General features: G+C 44.2%; 1 protein-coding gene across 2 annotated transcripts in view; it reads left to right on the top strand.

The window, feature by feature from the left end:
* Piwil2 (piwi like RNA-mediated gene silencing 2) overlaps positions 1–14,346 on the top strand; it is a 60,205-nt gene that overhangs the window by 27,541 nt on the left and 18,318 nt on the right. For both annotated transcript variants that reach the window (XM_021203692.2, XM_021203693.1), the window contains 10 exons: positions 655–843; positions 1,386–1,470; positions 3,435–3,524; positions 5,043–5,183; positions 7,548–7,661; positions 8,636–8,824; positions 10,204–10,305; positions 11,267–11,383; positions 11,940–12,028; positions 12,556–12,661. In XM_021203692.2, coding sequence (XP_021059351.1) covers positions 655–843; positions 1,386–1,470; positions 3,435–3,524; positions 5,043–5,183; positions 7,548–7,661; positions 8,636–8,824; positions 10,204–10,305; positions 11,267–11,383; positions 11,940–12,028; positions 12,556–12,661 — 1,222 coding nt within the window. The remainder of the gene's footprint in view (positions 1–654; positions 844–1,385; positions 1,471–3,434; positions 3,525–5,042; positions 5,184–7,547; positions 7,662–8,635; positions 8,825–10,203; positions 10,306–11,266; positions 11,384–11,939; positions 12,029–12,555; positions 12,662–14,346) is intronic.

Here is a 14,346-nt window from a genome sequence, read left to right as displayed (position 1 = left end):
TCTGTGCTCTACACCACTGTAAGGCCAATCTGTGCTCTACACCACTGAGCTTTCTTTTTAGCCTGGATCTTTTTTTAAAACAATGCAAGTGACTTTTCTTTGGGAGACCTCAGTTAAAAACAAACAACAGTTGAGTTGAGTGTGGTGGCACAGTCCTTTAATCACAGAACTCCTGAGGTAGATGTAGACAGCTCTCTGTGAGTTCAAGTCCATCCTGGTCTCATAGTAAGCTCCAAAGCAGTCAAGGCTGTGTCAATGAGACCATATTTCAAAAAGAGGAAGTGAGTTGGAGTTGACTGGAGAGATGATTCAGCAGTTAAGAACACTTAGATGGCTCAAGTGCGGTTCCAGCACCCACATCAGATAGCTCACAAGCTCCTGTAACTCTAGCTCTGGGGGACCCGATGCCTCTGGCCTCCTTGGGAACTTGCACTCACGTGTGCATACAGACATACACACACCACATGCACATAATTAAAATAATAAAAATAAATCCTAAAAAGCGATCATTGGCTCATGTGATGAGTACAGCTAATGAGGGGTTAAAGATGAGATCCAACCCTCAGGTCCTTACCTCAGTTTCTGGAGCCCCATCCCTCTCTTAGGAGCCTGAGTGTATAGATGCCAACCAGAGTCTCTTACCTCTTCCCAAAGGCATGCTATCTACCAGCAGAACAAGGAGAACTTCCAGGATGAGTGCAGCAAGCTTCTGGTTGGCAGCATTGTCATCACACGCTACAACAATCGTACCTACCGAATCGACGATGTGGACTGGAACAAGACCCCTAAAGACAGCTTTGTAATGTCGGATGGGAAGGAAATCACATTCCTGGAGTACTACAGGTACAGACGAAAGACTGCACTTGGTCTGAGGGTAGGTGTGGGATGTGCTCTCCAGGCTCTGGGTATTGAATACCGTTAGTGATGCGGTACCTGACACTGTACAGCTCTGTGAACTGGTAATAAAAACACCTGAGACCACATGAGTTTATTTATGAGTCTGGCCTGTATGTGTTGTTCCTACAGTTGGTATTTTTGGCAATTATTATATAAGTGATTTTGGGGGTATCAGTTGTATTTCTCTTAGTGATTTTGTCTGGTGAGAGAATTGAAGTTCTCATCTGTAACCATTAGACTTTTATTTCTAAATCCTTTGGCCTGATGCACTTTCCATGTGATTCTTTCCTGGGCTATATATATAGCCTTAGTTCTCTGTCTATCAGCAGAAAGCTGTAGCCTGCATTTTCCACTTACATATACTATGATTAGTGTCTGATGGAGTCTCAGTGAGGGGTACTGTGAAAATTGTAAGCTGCAGTAGCACTGAAGAGGGCTGGAGGGGTTGTTGTGGGAGTGGTGACATTTCTTGCTCTGTCCTGCTTTAGCAAAAACTATGGGATCACAGTTAAGGAAGATGACCAGCCACTGCTCATCCACCGGCCCAGTGAGAGACACAATAACCATGGCACGGTAAGTGGCTACACTCCCATCAGTCCTTCTCCATCCTGCTGCCCTGGTTATGTGTGCTCTCATCCACTTACACATGTGTGCAGTGTGGTGGAACACATTGGGCAAGGTTGTATTTTCCCTATAGTCAGAGTTGCCAGGAAGAAATAAATACCTCCATGAACAATTGGGTTAAAGGCGTAAGGAGAGTTCCTTGTATCTAAAGATGAAAAGCTCTGGAGCCTGGGGAGATGGCAGAGTGGTTAAGAGCACTGGCTACTCTTCCAAAGGACCTGGGTTCCATTCTTTTTTTTTTTCCTGGGTTCCATTCCAGGAGACAGAGGCATGTTGATCTCAGAGTTTGAGCTTCGCCTAGTCTATGTAGTGAGTTCCAGGACAGTCAGAGCTAAGTAGTGAGACAGTGAGACATTACCTCAAAAAAAAAAAAGTTTATGGGGCTGGGAGGACGGCTCAGTGGTTAAGAGCACACCACTGCTATTTCTGAGGATCTGAGTTTGACTCCCAGCATCCACACTAGGAGACTTCCAACAGCACGAAACCCCTGCTCTAGAGGCTCTGACACTTTTGGCCTCTGGGCACTGCATTCACATGCAAATACCATCTTCCCCATCCCCAAACACATAATTAAAATAATAAAAATAAATCTTAAAAAACAAAAATCTATAGATTCAAGAGGGAGGTGTAGACATTTATCAGAAGGGCCCAGAGAATTTCCTTGATACCACACTTGGTCTTTTTTTTTCTAATTAAAAAAAAAATTAGATTTATTATTTTATGTTATGAATGTTTTGCTTGCATGTATATCTATATACCATATGCATTCCCGGTGCCCACTAAGGTCAGAAAAAAGTGTCTGAGCTCCTGAAACTAGGTTTTGAGCCATTATGTGGGTTCTGTAAGCCAGACCCCATTTCTCCTAAAGGACCGTGCTTTTCACTGCTGAGCCTTGTCTCAAGCCCCACCTCTTCTTAACTGTGAAGGTTGAGGATCAGCTGAGCAGGAAACAGTGGGCTTGATCAAGGCTCAGTGGCAACAAACTGTTTCTTCTCTTTCTCTCTTCTTTTTTAAAATTTTTATTTATTTAGTTTACAGCCCAGTCACTCCCTCCTCTCCCACAATCTTTCCTCCACCCCTTCCCTTCTCCTCAGAGAGAGTGAAGGCTCCCCCTGGCTTTAGCCCCGCCCTGGTCCATGCAGTCTCTGCAGTGCTAGGTGCTGCCTCTCCTGCTGAGGGTTAGGCGAGGCAGCCCAGCCAGAGGAGCAGACCCCACAGACAGGCATCAGCTTTTTGGATAGCCCCCTTCCCTCCCCAACCCCGCCTCCAATTGATCAAGCATCTGTGTGTGTGGAGAGGCTAGTCCAGCCCATATATGCTCTCTTGGCTCTCTCTGGGAGCCCCAAGGGTTCAGGTTACTTGGTCTATGGTCTTGTGGAGTTCTATCCCCTCCAGGGCCTAAAATCCTTCAAGAGTCCCCAGGCTCCATCCACTGTTGGCTGTGGTTGACTGCATCTATCTGAGTGAGCTACTGGGTGGAGCCCTTCAGAGGACAACCATGCCCTGTCCCTGCAATTCTCGTAGACAGGATAAATTTTGGGTTGAAGTTTTCTGGGTAAGGTTGGTATGGCTCCACTAGGGTACCTGCCTGGCTACACGAGGTGGTCTCTTCAGGTTTCATATCCCCAATTCTGTGAGTCACAGCTAAGGTCACCCCATTGATTCTTGGGTGCCTCCCTTATCCCAGGTCTCAGGTATATCCTTGAGATGCCCCCACCCCCACCCCTCTGCCTCATCAGTTTCAGGCTTTCTCTTTTCTTGTGAGGGCAGAATACATGCAATGTTTCTGGTCCATTGTCCTCTCTCTTGGTGTTTGATAAAAGTTTCTCAGTGGCCGGTTTATTACTGCAGACCTGCACCCATCTTGACTGGGCCATGGGATCACTCACTTTCTCTCTGTTTTCTTGACTAAGTTGCTGAAGGGTGAGATCCTGCTGCTGCCCGAGCTCTCCTTCATGACGGGGATCCCTGAGAAGATGAAGAAGGACTTCAGGGCCATGAAGGTTGGAGTCTTGCTGTTTGGGAGGCGGGGGGGGGGGTGCCTGCTGTTTGGGGGAGATGCCTGCTTCAAGTGACCACCTTTGGGATAGCAGCCTGAGCTCGAAGTGGGTTGCAGCTCTGACTTGCTGGGTGAGCCCTTTATTCTGGGCTCCAGTTTTCGTTTCTGTAGACTCTCATCCACATACTTTACCATAGAAAGGATGCTACACATCACAGCTTTGGGCAGCCTTAGAACAGCGTAGGCTCTGGATTCTACGTGAAAAAGGACAGTCCTGCCCTCATCCTCCCTAGTAGATAGACGCACAGTGGTTAACTAGTTACAGAGCCATACATGAGACTCCTTGAGAACACCAGCTTACTGTAGTGCTCCTCTGCACCATGAGTCTGTATGAGAAGTGAAGCTCTGGGGTCCTGGAACACCATCAGCTCAGTTCTGGGAGCTCTGAGAGGCCCCTGGCAGCATACAGCCAGCCAAACCTTCACTGCTACTTAACTAGCCACAGTGTTAAGGCTACTTAACTAGCCACAGTGTTAAGGCTACTTAACTAGCCACATTACAGGCACTTTGAGGGATACTTAACAGATGTGTGTGTAAGGAAACTAAATCATGTAAGAGTTCTTTGTGTTCTGAGACTCATGAACCATACAGTTATGGGTATATCAGTACAGATATACAGACACCAAAGAGATCTAAGGTCATCAGGTTGTTGGCAGTTGTTGGGAAGGAAAACATGAAAGAATTATCTCGCAGAGCCTTTCTGCTTCCTTAGTTCCCTATAATGCTACTCAAAACAAAACCTTACGTGGCATGTGGGTCTGAAGCAAACCAGAAAAATAAGGGGCTGAGGGCAGCTAAAGCACAGAACCCTGGGGGAAGGCAGCAGTGAAGGTCTGACTTTCTAACGCAGAAAGAAAAAGTGTGAGCCTGAATGTGGTTTACTATCCTAGCATAAACATGTGGCTTGTCCTCCACCCCACCCCACCCCCACCCCGCCTCCAGTACTTCCCCAGAGTTTAAATATGTATAATCAATCAAGCCCACTTCGTTCCTGTTCCTGTGTTCCTGTTCTTAGACTCTCTTAGGAATTTTAAATTCAAAAGATGTTTTGAGAAAGAATCAGATGTCATGGAGCAGAACCAGTAGCTTTAAAAAAAAAGAAAAAAATCAATTATTTTGAGACAGGATCTCATTATGCAGCCCTGGTTGGCCTTGAACTCTCAGAAATCTACCTCCCTTTGCTTCATAGGTCCTGGTATTAAAGGTGTGTACCGCCACACCCAGCAAGAAGGAGGTTCAGTAACTGCTGAAAGTTATTAATTTTATTATTAATTTTTCTCCATGTACCTCATTCACATTTCTGAGAAATATTTACAAAAGTCCTTGGCTGTGTCTGATGTTTTTCATGGATTTCACTGTGTATGAAATTGCTCACAGACACATTGGAAAGCGCTGGTTTCATTAGTCTCCTGCTGGTGGGAATAATGCTTCGAAGTTGCTGTCCTGTGTTTTATGTGTCTAGGACTTGACTCAGCAGATTAACCTGAGCCCCAAGCAGCACCATGGTGCTTTGGAATGCCTGCTGCAAAGAATTTCACAAAACGAGACAGCCAGCAACGAGCTGACCCGCTGGGGGCTCAGTCTGCATAAAGATGTCCACAAGGTAAACCAGAGGCCCATGTGGGGCAGAGCATTCAAACCTGGGGTGTGCGGGTGGGTAAGGCCTGGCGGCGTTGTGTGAAGCATGAGAACATCCTCTTGTTTTACTGTGGAGTTTAGCTTTGCTCTCCGTTTTGTTTTTTGTTTATTTCATGTGCACGTTTTGTCTGCATTTATGAATGTACATTACATTCCTGCCTGGTGCTTGCAGAGGCCAGAAGAGGGCTGGAGTTACAGATGGTTGTGAGCCATCATATGAGTGCTGCACACTGAACCCAGAGCTCTGATAGAGCAGCCACTGAGCTGTCTCTCCAGGCCTTTAACTGTTCTTCTTTTTCCTGATCATAGTTTTATTCCAAATAAATCACTGTTAAAAGGTGCAGAGGACTAACATGAGCCTGTGAGGAAACTGCCTGGGCTCCTGAGCCCTTGACTGCATTCTTAATCTTTTTTTACATGTTAGTCATAGTATCCGGATCTCCCTCGACTTAATCTGCTAGCATCATATGCAGGCTTTTCTTCTGTATTTCCAAAAGCTCAGAGTTACTAATTTCTGGTCAAATAGGAAGCAAGCAAAGCATTAACTTACAACTGTCCTCATTTTAATTTTCCAATATAAAATTGTTTGCTTATTTTGAGTCAGGATCTTACTGTGTAGCCGTAGTTGGACTGGAAGTCGATATGTAGACTAGGCTAGCCCCCAGCTCACTGAGATCCACCTGCTTATGCCTCCTGAGTGCTGGGATTAAAACGATGTTCTACCCCCACTCTCGCCTCAGCCTCCACATGCCTTTTTATATGATTTTAATGTTTTTGTCTTTCATTTATCTATTTTATATGTCTCATTTATTTGTTTACTTATATTTATTTGTTTATATATTTATTGTATGTGTATAGCACATGCTGCAGTGCATGTGTGGTGGTCAGAAGACATGTGCAGGATCAGTTCTCTCCTTCCACCATGTGGCTGGGCAATGGTGGCGCACGCCTTTAATCCCAGCACTTGGGAGGCAGTGGCAGGTGAATTTCTGAGTTCGAGGCCAGCCTGGTCTACAGAGTGAGTTCCAGGACAGCCAGGGCTATACAGAGAAACCCTGTCTCAAAAAATGAAAAAAAGAAAAGAAACTACCTTGTGGTATTTGGAGATTAGACTCAGTCAGACAAGTGCCTTTTCCTGCTGAGCATTTATATTTGCCAGCCCTGTTTTAATTTTTTTAGCCTATTTTTCTGTGGTGCTAGTGATTGAGCCTAACCTATATTTTTCTTAGAGTTCTGGGTCTTTCCTTTTTTATTGTTTTAAAAAATTTTGTGCAAGGCAGTGGTGACAAACACCTTCAGTTGTAGCACTTAGGAGGCAGAGGCAGGTGGGTCTCTTGAGTTTGAGACCTGGTCTCCAGAGTGAGTTCTAGGACAGCCAGGGCTACACAATGTGTTGTATTCTATTTACTGTGAGTGTGTGGGGGTGGGAGGACAATGCACAGGAGTGGGCTCTCCTTCCATACATGGGTCCTGGGGGTAAAAACTTAGACAATCATGTCTGTCCTGAAGTACAAGAAACCCGAGTTTAATTCTGAATCCCCAGCATAAAAAGAGTGCTCGGTGGTGTGTATAGACAGGCAGATTCCCACTGCTCACTGACCATCAGCCAGCAAGATAACCTGCCTCAAGAATAAGGTGGAAAACAATAGAGAAACCATCTGATGCAAACCACTGGCCTACACACACATACACACAAACATATACATATGCAGCATGTATACACAAACATACTTGCATATATATTAAACATACACAGAGATTTTTTTTATTAGAAGATGATGCCAGGGCCGGTGAGATGGCTCAGTGGGTAAGAGCACCCGACTGCTCTTCTGAAGGTCCTGAGTTCAAATCCCAGCAATCACATGGTGGCTTACAACCATCTGTAACGAGATCTGACTCCCTCTTCTGGAGTGTCTGAAGACAGCTACAGTGTACTTACATATAATAAATAAATAAATCTTTTTTAAAAAAAAAAGAAATTAAAAACAAAAAAAAGAAGAAGAAGAAGATGATGCCAGTGATGCTAGCAGGTAAGCACACTTGCTGCAAGTCTGACAGCTAAGTTTTGGCCAGGCTTGAGCCACAGTGCAGAGGCCATGTGGTGTGGTGTGGTGGTGTGATGGCTGGTTTTGCATTGACCCTCCATTCACCAAGCAGCAAATCAGAGGCCAACAAGAAAAGAAAAACAGAGAAAAAATAAAAGAGAGAAAGAAAAAGGTATGGGGAATGTAATAGGTGCAGTGTGTGGCTGAGAAGTAGAGTCAGCAGGACCATTGTTTCCTTGACTACTGTAGCAGGCCCCGTCAGCGGCACTTTATTTCTTATGTAGATCGAAGGTCGGCTTCTGCCAATGGAGAGGATCAACTTAAGGAACACTTCATTTGTCACATCGGAGGACCTGAACTGGGTTAAGGAAGTGACCAGAGATGCCTCCATCCTAACTGTGAGTGAACTCTGACGTGCTGGAGGATCAGTGTTCCAGAGTGTGGAAATGGGTGATGTGGTGTCTCCTTTGAGAGGAAGAGTCATCCAGACTCCACCCTGAGTGACTTGCTCAGCCAGGCCTTGTGGCAGAGCAGTGCTGGAGGGAAGCCCTCTGACCACAGGCTGAAGGAAAGAACTATGTTACCATGGCAATTCCTCTGTGTCAACCCATCAGCTGTTCTTCCTTTTTTCTTCTCTCTTCCTCTTTGCTACTGGGAATTCCCAGGGTTATTTTTACCCATAGAAGACAGTCAAATTAAAACAGTGCTCCTCTAAGACAGCTAGGAGTTAGTTATTTGTATCAAAGTATAAAATAGTATTTTTGAATATTTCAACCAACATTCTGAATGTTGGTTGTTGTGACCATATGTAAAAAACATCAACTTTTAAAGATTTATTGAAATACAACATAAACAAAAAGCATACTTGATTTTTACAAATTAAGTAGACCTTTATAACCAATACCAAGGGTTAAAAAACAGAAATTTATAGATGTGCTCAATCCCTCACCATATTTTCTGATTATTGCCACCCCCATTCCCTGGAATAACAACTGTTCTGACAAACATAAATTCTTTTTGCCTGTTTTTGTACTGTGTGTGTGTGTGTGTGTGTGTGTGTGTGAGCGATTATGTTCATGTGTATACATATGTGTGTGTGTGTGTGTGTGTATATCAGAATTAAAGAGTGAATAGTCTTTTATGTCTGACTTCTTTCTTTAACCATGTGTTCATGAATTTCCTTCGTATTATTGGGTGTGTTGTAGATGAGTTTTCATTGTTATATTCCATTATAAAACTGTCAATATTTATAAGTCTATGAGAATTATAGAAATTATATGAGACAGAAGGACTCAAGCAGAAGGAGTATAAAGTTATTTCTCCTTTATAATAAAATCTCCCAAGTCTAAATATACCATGTTCTTGTTCCTAGATTCCCATGCATTTCTGGGCACTCTTTTATCCGAAGAGAGCAATGGACCAAGCCAGAGAACTGGTTAACATGTTGGAAAAGATAGCAGGGCCCATTGGCATGCGCATAAGCCCCCCGGCCTGGGTTGAGCTGAAGGATGACCGAATAGAGACCTATATCAGGACCATTCAGTCCTTACTGGGAGTTGAGGTAATAAAGTAACTTAATTGGAGTGAACTTACAAGATCTCTGAAAGTACTTGGATGCTCAATCTCAAATTATCTGGATTATCAGTCTGTTAATGACGCCCAGGGGCCTGCGTCCTTCTCATTTTCCCATGAAACTCTGTATTCTTCATGCCCTTTGGCCATTTGCATTTCTCATTCTGTATTGGTTTATCTGTGTGTGCTCTCTTTAGCCTTTTCCTTATGAAATTGGCTGAAAGAACAGCTTACTTAGTTAATTATCTGTAGAACATGTTGTGCTCAGGAACCAACTACTTGAGCCAAGTGCTGTCTTTCTGGATGCAGTTCTGAGTTGTAGAATGGTCTGGCCCACGATGCACATTGCCACGGTGATGAACTTGGCCATAGACACATTAGCTAATCCTGATAACTGATCAGAACACTAGATCTGAGTACTCCCACTTCAGCTTCCAGACTTTGCCTTCTTACTTCTTTGTAAATAAAAATATTTATAATTTTTATGTGTGTGAGTATCTTGCCCGCATGTATGTCAGTTCAGTGTGTGTGCTTGGCACCTGAGGATGCCAAATCAGGGTTCAGAATACCTGGAGCAGGAGTTACAGACTTCTGTGAGCTGCTGTGTGGGCTTTAGGACTTGTACCCAGATCCTCTGCAAGAATGGCAAGAACAGCACGTGCTCCTAACCACTGGGCCATCTCTCTAGCCCTTGTAAACAGAGGAGGAAGTCAAGGAGAGGATGGAGGCAGAAAAGTCTTTGTTTGAGCCCAAGAGTCTGGTGAATGGAATTGTCCTGGGAAGATCAGTCCTGGAGTTGGAGTCTCTTAGCATTGTGGTATTCTCTGTTTGTCACCCCCCTCTTGGAAGGTCCTCTTTTGACATTGGCTAAGGGTATTGGGAGATAGAGACTCCTGCCAGGGATGTTGCTGGCAGTGTCTGTCCTCCCTAGACAGAAAGTGAGGAATAGCTACTGTGGACCTGGTCCTTCCTTCTCTGTGTGACTCTGCACACTTCCGTGTAGCCACACTTCTTCAGCTGATGTTCTGCAGTCTGACACATTGCTTGTTCACTGAAGAGCACAGGAAAGCCACTGGGGAGAAGTTAGAGAGGCAGTCATAGAACCGTTGCATACTTCTAAGTCTGGCCCTTTTCTAGAATCTTAAGACTCCTTGTAAGTAAACATTAGTAGTCATGCCAGCTCTAGGTGTGAGTAATGTATCACTTTTCTGTGAGCAGCAGCCCCAAGCCAAATAATAGTTCGGATTCAAAGGATAATTCTGGTTGGAATGTCCACCATTTGTTTTTCAGTTCCTGTCTACCTTATCTGTGTCCCAAGAAAGTCCCCAGAGTTATCAGATCCTGGAAGTATATTCTTATCTCCTCTAGGGGAAGATACAAATGGTCGTTTGCATCATCATGGGCACACGTGATGATCTCTATGGAGCCATCAAGAAGCTGTGCTGTGTGCAGTCCCCAGTACCCTCACAGGTGCGTGGAAATGGAGCATGTGGGCCTTGAGCCCCAGGTAGAACTCCAGGTCAGTGTCTCTAAAGCTCTGGAAGCTGAAATAGCCGTTTTAGGCTGGCATGGGCAGAAGGCTCTGATTAGAAGGAGCCAGCAGCAGCAGCAGATAGCTCTCGTGCTCTTCTGCTCCTCACAATCCCTGGTGCTTCCTCATGACTGAGGCTGGACATGGAGGCTTCACTCTGAGAAGGGAAAATATTTTTCATAGGGAACTTTAAAAATGTCACTTTGAATAAGATAATTTTGAAAGTTTTTGCATGTTCATGTACCTATTATGTGCATATATGCCTAGTGATGCTAGAATTAGAATTATTAATAACAGACATGCTATATTGTATGTTCATGTGCTTATTATATGCATATATGCCTAATGATGCTACAATTAGAATTATTAATAAAAGACGTGCTAATTCAAGCTTCTTAATATAGTACACTCAGTCCTCACTATTAGTGGTCTTTTGAGACAGACACATGTAGCCAAGGCTAGCCTCAAACTCCCTATGTACACAAAGATGACCTTAAATTCCTATTCCTCCTGCCTTTACCCACCTCCTCCACATACAAAAGTGCTGGAGTTACAAGCATGCCACCATGGCTGGCCTATCTGGATTCTTCATCAGCTGATTCACCAAACATAGTTTAAAAACATTCTGAAAGAAAATTATACCTCTACTGAGCTCATCAAACTCAGAAGGGAAATGCTTGTGCTTATTCCCTAAACAGTGTAGGATAGCAACTATTTACATACATACTGATTACATTCAGTCCTACAAATAATGGGGATCTGGGTATTACAGGAGGGTGTGGGCAGCTGTCCACAAATACTGTGCCATTGAATGGGAGGGAGTTGGCCAAGAGATGTTGATACTTTAGAACTGTTAACATTTCCTAAAAGGTTGCTGATGTTCTGGTCCTGTTATGACAGGTCATCAATGTCCGAACCATTGGTCAACCCACCAGGCTTCGGAGTGTGGCTCAGAAAATCTTACTTCAGATGAACTGTAAACTGGGTGGTGAGCTCTGGGGAGTGGATATTCCGCTGGTGAGTGATACAGAAATGTGTCTGTCCAGTGCCAGGCTCTTCCCATCCTACTCTGCTGTCACCCTTGTTGCTCTCAGAGTGGACTCAGGAGTCCAGCTGCACACTGCATGCTGCTAGACAGACCACGAGCTAAGCATGCACTTTACATTTGAGGTGGTGAAAAAAATAAGGTCAACATCTCCTGACATTTGACACCTATCTGAAATTCAGTTCTCAGTATTTACGTATACTTTCTTCGGAACACAGGGCGTTGGATGCATCTGCCTTCCATTGTAGACAAAAGGCAGAGTTACCCAGGGCTCCTAGGGAGACTCTCAGCTCGCAAAACCTGCAAATTTACTTATTTATCCTTTTATAGGAAATATTTGCGGATTCCTGATCTAGATCTGGCTTTGTTCTTTGTTTAGAAAGTTGGTTGCTGTCTTTGCTTCTTTGCAAAGCTTGTTTTCTTGTAAATAAGATGAAGGGTGCTTCGACTTTGAAATAGCAAAGATGGAGCTGTAGAGTGCTTGGGTTTGAGTTCTGCTTTTGTTTGTGTCTTTGTTTTTTACCCTAGAAACAACTAATGGTGATTGGAATGGATGTGTACCACGACCCCAGCAGGGGCATGCGCTCTGTGGTTGGCTTCGTTGCCAGCATAAATCTGTAAGCAAATATAGCAGTATTATTGTTGCCTCCCTCATTTTGATGCCTGATCTTAACTATAAATCCATCAGATGAGTCTTGGGTACTCTCTCCTAGTATTTGAAGCACTAAGTCCCTTCCTCTGTCCTCTCATATCTGTATTTGCAGTGTGATTGACACTCATCACAGGCACCAATCTGCTCCCTGTACTCTGCACCTCTGGCAAGGACGGAGGCTGCCAGTGCCTTGTGTTACTAGTTTCTTTAGAAATGGAGTTGTCGTTGGGGAAGGTGTAGGGGAGGCACATGTTTGGAGGGCAGAGGACGACTTTGTGGAGTCAGTTGTCCCTTCCCTCCTTGGGTTTGGGGATTGAACTCCTGTTGTTAGGCTTGTACTGATCCCAGAAGTGCATTTGGCAGGTAGATGATATGTGTTGAGTTGATTCGAAAGGGACCCTGTGTGTGGCTAGCAGAGCACCGGTCTTTGTGTGGGAGTGGCTGCTCATTGTGCTCTCTCTGTGTCTCTCCTCCTCCTCCCCACCTGCCTAGCACACTCACCAAATGGTACTCGAGGGTGGTGTTCCAGATGCCACATCAGGAGATTGTGGACAGCCTGAAGCTCTGCCTGGTGGGTTCCTTGAAAAAGTATTACGAGGTGAGAAGACCAGAAATCCTAACATTACTGCATCACTACAATAGGGATACCTATTTAAGGTTTGAGCAGAGATCAGACATGGGGGAGGAAGAGTGGACATCGAAGGGTCGGAAAGCCATAGCCTAGTAGAGAGCTCAGAATCCCTTTCAGGCTTCTACTCTGGACAGCAGCTTGAAGAGCCCAGCACGGCACCTTGCTTTGATAAGTAATAAAGATTTGCCCCTTTGACCAGCTGGAAGCTGCAGACCTAATTCCCATGCCCTTACTGGCTGGGTTAGAAGTAAATTTCAGCAATTAAAACTTATTAATTTACTCAACTGTTTATGACTGCCATTAGCTGCTGACTCTTCGTTTTGGCATAGGACAAAAGCTTCACTGTAATTCACTGCTCATAATGTCAAAGACTGCTCCCCAGGGGGAATTGCTGTCATTAAGCTGAGACAAGGTCTAGAAGAGTAAGCAAACAAGGTTCTGAGTTCTATGCAGGCCAAGACATCAGAGCAGTGATAAGTGGCTTCCATTCTTCGGGCCACTTTGGCCTTTGCATAGCGGGTAGGCCATTGGAAACTTATGATTCCATGTGACTGAAGTTAGTCTCTTATGGGATTAAGATTTTCATAGTGTCTGACACGTATTGGACAATATGATTTGCTTGTCTCAGAAGATCCAAATGATATGGTAATTTATCACCAAGCTCTGTTATTTCTTTTCTTTTCTTTTCTTTTCTTTTTCTTTTTTTTTTTTTTTTTTTTTCTCGAGACAGGGTTTCTCTGTATAGCCCTGGCTGTCCTGGTCTACTTTGTAGACCAGGCTGGCCTCGAACTCAGAAATCTGCCTGCCTCTGCCTCCCGAGTGCTGGGGTTAAAGGCGTGCGTGTTATTTCTTTTCTTATTACTGTTTCCTTGCAAGCTGTCTGTCTTCTAGGGCCTAACTTGACAATGACTTGTGTGACACTTTCCCTTTCCCCCTCACTGTTCCTTCCCTTGGTTAAAAGCATCAGGTTGTGTTTATCTTCAAGGTTCTGTGTTGTGTACTGTTTACTGGTTGTCACACTCTGCTAACTTAGCTGTGTTATTTATATCATTGCCCACCCTTCTCTGTCTGGGTGGTGTTTGGGATTAGACTCAGGGCTTTATCAGTACAAGCTAGATAAATGCCTTATGCTGAGCCACACTCCAGACCTCTCATGGGGGCTTTGTGGGTTTTTTTGTTGTTGTTGTTGTTGTGTTTTAGATTTTGTTTTTGTTTTCCGAGAGAGGGTTTCTCTGTGTAGCCCTGGCTGTCCTGGAACTCACTCTGTAGACCAGGCTGGCCTCGAACTCAGAGATCTGCCGCCTCTACTTCCCAAGTGCTGAGATTAAAGGCATGCACCACCACTACCCAGCCAGATTTTGTTTTTTGAGACAAAGTTTCTCTGTGTACCCCTGGCTGTAGTGGAACTCCATATGTAGACCAGGCTACCCTTGAACTCCCTAGAATCTTACTTGCCTCTGCCTCACAAGTGCTTGGATAAAAGGCATGCGCCACAACATCTGGCTTCAAGGGTGTGTTTTTTTTGTTCTTTTTTTTTTTTTTTTTTTTTTTTTTTTTTTTTTTTTTTTTTTTTTTTTTTTTTTTTTTTTTTTTCTTTTTCTAATTTGCTGCATGGATGTCTCCTAATTTTTTGTCTCCTGTTTTTCATATCT

This window comes from Mus pahari, chromosome 8 (genome assembly GCF_900095145.1).
Source record: "Mus pahari chromosome 8, PAHARI_EIJ_v1.1, whole genome shotgun sequence".
Taxonomy (NCBI): Eukaryota; Metazoa; Chordata; class Mammalia; order Rodentia; family Muridae; genus Mus; species Mus pahari.
The sequence above is the reverse complement of the archived record's forward strand: the minus strand, read 5'-3'. Positions and strand labels throughout refer to the sequence as shown.